Consider the following 6,010-nt stretch of genomic DNA (forward strand, 5'->3'; position numbering starts at 1 on the left):
GATATGAAAATGAATTGAATTGTTAGTTTTTTGAAAAACCGGTCTCCACCTCCAACATAATGGAACCAAGGTAGATTCCTATCCAAGCTACTTTAATTAAATTCGATGAATGAATAAAATGTGAATAATAATGAAACAGAAACCAATTAACTCTCTAATATATCCAAATTATGCAATCTATTGTACTAACAACCTTAATGGCTATCATCATTCATCACCTCACAACACACCGCCAGTAACATTTACATAGCACCTTAGCGGTTTCTTCCAACCATGATTTCATTAATTAAATACATGTCTTCATTCATTCACTTCACAATTCTAATATCGTACACGTCAAATCATTATGACACATTGCAACATTACATACGTAAACATAAAAAATGTGCAAGCAAAACAAATCAATTAAATTATTATTAGACTAAGAATTTAACTATATGGTTAGCTTGAAATATGGTTATGTAGCCACCTGTATTTATAATTTATAAAGTGCGTAACAGAACCAACGAAGAATATGGACACTTAAACTCGGAACAAGAAAAAGTAAAACAGAACACACAAAAAATCATATAGCATCTTTTCTTCTTCACGCTTTATCTCAAAATTGAATTCTCGTATAAAAAACACAAAACTCTCACTTTTTATTCCTTTGTCGATATTGGAAAAAGAAAAAAATAATAACACATGTTTACTATTATTAGTAATCAATAAAATTTTATACACATAGTATAAATAATGATGCACCACTTCACGTTTTTATGATTTTATAGAAAATAGTTGAATTTGAGGATTTCGTAGCTAAAATTCACAAACAAACACGCAGTGAGATGATTACTTCGTTGGTGTCTCCTGTAACATTTTTAGTATAAGCTTTTATTTTATTTGTTTTATATTAATACATGATTTCAATACACATTGTTTAAAGATCTAAGAGGGTTTCAAAAGGGTGTTTCTGAAAATTTTGAAGGTGTGAAAAATGGAACAAGATATGGAAGATATTGAGTGTCAAACAATTTATAAAGAGACATTGGAGGAAGAACCACCTGCTGATATCTTGCACAATAGAAAACGTCCCGTAATTCTTAAGGTATGTATGTATCTCAAAATTACCCTTTCATAATAAATTTTTAGCTAGATTTATATATTTAATATAATAATATATAGTAGTAATGTCTTTGATGAATATTTCTATATTGTTCATTAAAATGATCTGTTTATTAGTCTCAAGATGTATTTTTTTTACTCAACTCTCCAGATGTATTCATAAATCAAAATCTTGTCATCACTAATATATGTTTGGATTATTATATAAATTGAAATAATTGTTTATTTTCAGAACCTTTTGATTCTTTCTAATATTCTTTTACTATAACAAACCCATGCAAATATATAGTGTTTTGTTTTTCTTTCTATTTTTTCCAATGAAAAAATTAGTAAATAGTATTGTGTTTTAAATCTTCTGATCACACTCAATATATAAAAAATTCTAAAAAAATATATAAAGTGCTTTTCATTAATCAGTTTGATTCTTAAATATATTTTTTATCAGTTGATTTGATCTTTAAATTTGTCTTATGATAATTAAAGTGGCTTAGAGTGCTTAAATGAGTTCCATAAATACACCTAACTCATATTGTTTTTTTAGTGTCATATCTACTAAACACTTAATTCCTTTAACACTACACTTAAAGAAAATTACTAAATGAGCTTCAATAATAACTTTACATTATTATATTTCAACAATAATTTAGTATTTTATATTTAAAGTATGTGGGACATGTAGAGTGTTTCTAACAAAATATCTTTCTCCAATAAGCACCAACTCTCTTTTTTTTCTCCAAAGGAGTACTTATTTGTTAGGAATCCAAAGGAGTACTTATTTGTTAGGAATGCTTATTAAGTTAAGTGTTAGGTTCAAGTGTGAATAGATAAATTTTATTATAGTCCATTTATAATCATTTATTAATATGTATAATTTGATAAAACTAATATTCTCTCACCCTTTATAGTCATTTGTTAATATGCGTGAAATAAACAAAAGACACTTATTGTTATTGCTTGTATTGTCACCATGCTAGTATCAATATCTGATGATTTTTTTTTCCTTTTTTGATAAATGATTATGCAGTTTGATGATGTTGTGTACAAAATAAAGGCAAATAAAGGTGGACTATTTAAGAAAAACAAAAAAGTAGAAGAGAAAGTGATCCTAAAAGGAGTAACAGGAATTGTTAAACCAGGTGAAATGCTAGCAATGTTAGGTCCATCAGGAAGTGGAAAAACAACTTTGTTAACAGCATTAGGTGGAAGACTTGGTGGAAAACTTTATGGAAACATAACATACAATGGAAAAACCTTTTCAAATGTTATAAAAAGAAACACAGGTTTTGTCACACAAGATGATGTTCTTTACCCTCACTTAACAGTAACTGAAACACTTGTGTTCACAGCACTTCTTAGATTACCAAACAGTGTCACAAAAGATGAAAAAGTTTTGCATGCTAAAAATGTTATTGACCAACTTGGTTTAACAAAGTGCAAAGATAGCATTGTTGGAAGTGCTTATTTGAGAGGTGTTTCTGGTGGAGAGAGGAAAAGGGTTAGTATTGGACAAGAATTGCTTATAAATCCTAGTTTGTTGTTTCTTGATGAACCAACTTCTGGTTTAGATTCAACTACTGCACAGAGAATTGTGTCAACTTTGTGGGATTTAGCTAGTGGTGGAAGGACTATTGTGATGACTATACATCAACCTTCAAGTAGGTTATATTATATGTTTCATAAAGTTTTGTTGCTTGCTGAAGGAAATCCTTTGTTTTTTGGTAAAGGGTCTGATGCTATTGAATACTTTTCAAATATTGGTTATTCTCCTGCTATGGCTATGAACCCTTCTGACTTCCTTTTGGATCTTGCAAATGGTATGTTTTTTTAGTTCAATTTTTATAAATTGCTTGTATCATAATCAATTATATATCTGACTTTAACGCTAGTTATGATTAAATATTTTTAATGATTTGACAATTTTAGTGTATGTTTGGTATCACTATAGGTCTACCAGCATTATGGTAAGTCACCGTGATTTTGCAAATGCTACTCTACAACTTGTAGCTTTTGCAAAATTACGGTGGTTCAATGTGATTTTACCAAACTCACTGTGAATCTAAATATAGACTTAATTATATACGCATCATTTAATTTTAGTATAATGTTTCGTTAGTATAATTTGTATAAGTTGTCAGAGTAAAAAGTTTTACACTGTCAATTAAATACAATTGATCATATATGTAATTTTAGAAGAAATTATGATTAAATGCAAATGTTCTTAAAAGTCTCACGGTTTTAATCATATATATATATATATATATATATGACATTTGACCTTAATATAATATAATAGTTTTACGTTGTCAACAAATTACAACCAATCATCATATATGTAATTTTAGAAGAAGTTATGATTACAACAAATGTTTTTAATAGTTTGGTGGTTTTTAATAATTTGCAGGTATTTACACTGATGACATGAATCAAGACCATACCGTAGACAAACAAAAATTGATTTCAGCATTTAAGAGCAACTATGATGCACAGTTAAAGCCAGAACAAGAAGAAATCAATGACTCTGATTTAAGTGAGGGTAAATTTCAAGAAACAGGTTCTGGAAAATGGCCTACAAGCTGGTCACAGCAATTCTTTGTACTTTTAAGAAGAGATGTGAAAGAGAGAAAGTATGAATCATTCTCTGGCCTAAGGATTGCTCAGATCCTTGTGGTTGCACTTATTGCAGGACTACTTTGGTATAAATCTAATCTTTCACACTTGCAGGATCAGGTAACTATTTCTACAATAATAGATAAATAAGAACTTGTTTCCATGTTAGATTGACAAAATAATGTGCTGTTTTATGAATTTTATAATTGGATTGTACTGATGTTGGATAGAGAACTAAATTATGATTAGATAATTAGTACAAGAGTGTTATAAGAGTGTGAGAAGGTTTTAAATTGTAGTTACAGAGTTGGAGTTGTTATCTCAATCAAGGTTTTATATTGTGGTTATGGTAATAGTTGTGGTGCATATGAATTGGTAGTGAGTTTGGCTGAAAAACAGCGTGCCACTATGATTTTGGCGAAACTTATATTTTAGAACTTTAATAAAATTACGTGTCATTGTGTTTTCGTCAAACTCTATGCAATTTCAAACGTACATTTGGTCGCATTGTGATCCTAGATATTGTAAAGAAGCACGATGAAATGTGGCAGATTTGTCCTGAATTCTAGTCACGGAGATATCGAAAACCTTGACATTGCAGCCTAAATCTCAGTCGCGGACCTTTATTTAAAACCTTAGTCGCAATGAATTTGCAATAAAAAAAGCCTGCAACCTCAATTTGGGCCGCCACATCAAAGTTTTTGATGTCTATGTGACTTTGATTAAATCTGCATCAACTATATTTGACCGCAATTCTCTGCAACATTAAAAACATCGATGTGACTACAATCATGACTCAAAATCTAGTTCTCAAGTACCTAAAACTTTAGTACCACAACAATTATATTTTTAAACTACAGTTATATAACACTAATCATAGCTAACCTAGTGATCATAATAATTCAACCAAACTTTCCTTGCAGATAGGACTTCTATTCTTCATAACAGGCTTTTGGGGTTTCTTCCCTCTCTTCCAAGCAATCTTCACCTTCCCTCAAGAACTAATGATGCTAGAAAAAGAAAGATCCTCAGGAATGTACAGACTCTCATCCTACTTCATTTCAAGAATGGTAGCTGACCTACCAATGGAACTAGTCCTCCCTACAATCTTCATTCTCATAACATATTTTATGACAGGTCTCAAAGCAACAGTGATAAACTTCTTTCAAACACTTTTCACCCTCTTACTCAATGTGTTAGTTGCACAAGGACTAGGACTTGCACTTGGTGCTCTTGTGCTTGATCAAAAATCAGCTACAACACTTGCATCAGTCATCATGCTATGTTTCTTACTTGCTGGTGGATTTTATGTTCAAAATGTTCCAAAGTTTATATCTTGGGTTAAGTATATATCTATTAGCTACTACACTTATCAACTATTTCTTGGGTCACAATATCATAGTGGTGACACATACCCTTGTTCTAATGGTCACTGTCCTATTGAAGAGTTTCCTCCTATAAAGCAAATGGGGTTTCAATTGAATGGTGAAGGTTTGGCTGCATTGGCTCTTGTTTTAATGTTAATTGGTTATAGACTTATTGCTTATTTTGCTCTTATGAGGATTGGAGTCACTAAGAAATTGGCCTAGGCTAATTTTTTTTATTAGTATTTAGCTTTTTTTTTTTAATTGGTGGATTTTGTTTTTGGTGGGCAGAGCAATATATGACACATGTATTTGATTGGTTATTACTATTCAATATTATATGACATGATATTATGTTGCTTTTATTCATCTCATTGGCAAAGCATTTTTCCAATTTTTGTAATTTATTTTCAAACAAGAATGGAATTAAATTGATTTAGTAAGGCAAGAAACACTGCATAGAAAATATAATCATTTTGTTTTTCAACAAATCAAAATACATTTCACTTTTTTTTTAGACAGAATAACAATTACAACTTAAAACTTAAAAGTGCTTTTAATAAATTCATAATGCTGCTTAAATGTGACTCTAAATTTCTTGATAAACATGAATAGAAATTGAAATTAAACAAAATGTAATAAAAAAAGTATGATGTTAGGAAGTTTGGCGGGTACAAAACATTAATACTAAGACCTAATTCACATGTGTGGTGCCGCACTTTTACCATAAAAAATGTATTCAGATGCTAACTCTCAATGTTTTGTTTTTCTTAATTATCCCCTACATCATAAAAAGAGAAAGACAACATACCACATATACTAGACTTCACTCATTGGGTCAAACATCGAATGATGATTAGCTGATTAAGGCACATGATGAGCAATGTCTTACACGAACATACAACTATATATAAAAGGATATCTATCTTCAGACT

The 6,010-nt window shown here is 30.1% G+C and overlaps 1 protein-coding gene across 1 annotated transcript; it reads left to right on the forward strand.

Annotated features, from left to right (window-relative positions):
• The first annotated feature begins 547 nt into the window (after positions 1–547).
• LOC101507224 (ABC transporter G family member 9) lies at positions 548–5,444 on the forward strand. The gene is made up of 4 exons (XM_004487624.4): positions 548–1,087; positions 2,129–2,918; positions 3,506–3,831; positions 4,635–5,444. The coding sequence occupies exons 1-4, from the start codon at positions 977–979 to the stop codon at positions 5,298–5,300; spliced, it is 1,893 nt and encodes a 630-aa protein (XP_004487681.1). The 5' UTR covers positions 548–976; the 3' UTR covers positions 5,301–5,444.
• Positions 5,445–6,010: the final 566 nt, after the last annotated feature.

Source organism: Cicer arietinum, chromosome 1 (assembly GCF_000331145.2).
Source record: "Cicer arietinum cultivar CDC Frontier isolate Library 1 chromosome 1, Cicar.CDCFrontier_v2.0, whole genome shotgun sequence".
Lineage (NCBI taxonomy): Eukaryota > Viridiplantae > Streptophyta > Magnoliopsida > Fabales > Fabaceae > Cicer > Cicer arietinum.

What these genes read in the sequence shown, in the direction of transcription:
- LOC101507224 (XM_004487624.4), top strand. Translation starts at nt 977, where the DNA reads ATGGAACAAGATATGGAAGATATTGAGTGTCAAACAATTTATAAAGAG. An exon ending in AACGTCCCGTAATTCTTAAG is followed by an intron (nt 1,088 to 2,128) that starts GTATGTATGTAT and finishes ATGATTATGCAG; the next exon opens with TTTGATGATGTTGTGTACAA. An exon ending in CCTTTTGGATCTTGCAAATG is followed by an intron (nt 2,919 to 3,505) that starts GTATGTTTTTTT and finishes AATAATTTGCAG; the next exon opens with GTATTTACACTGATGACATG.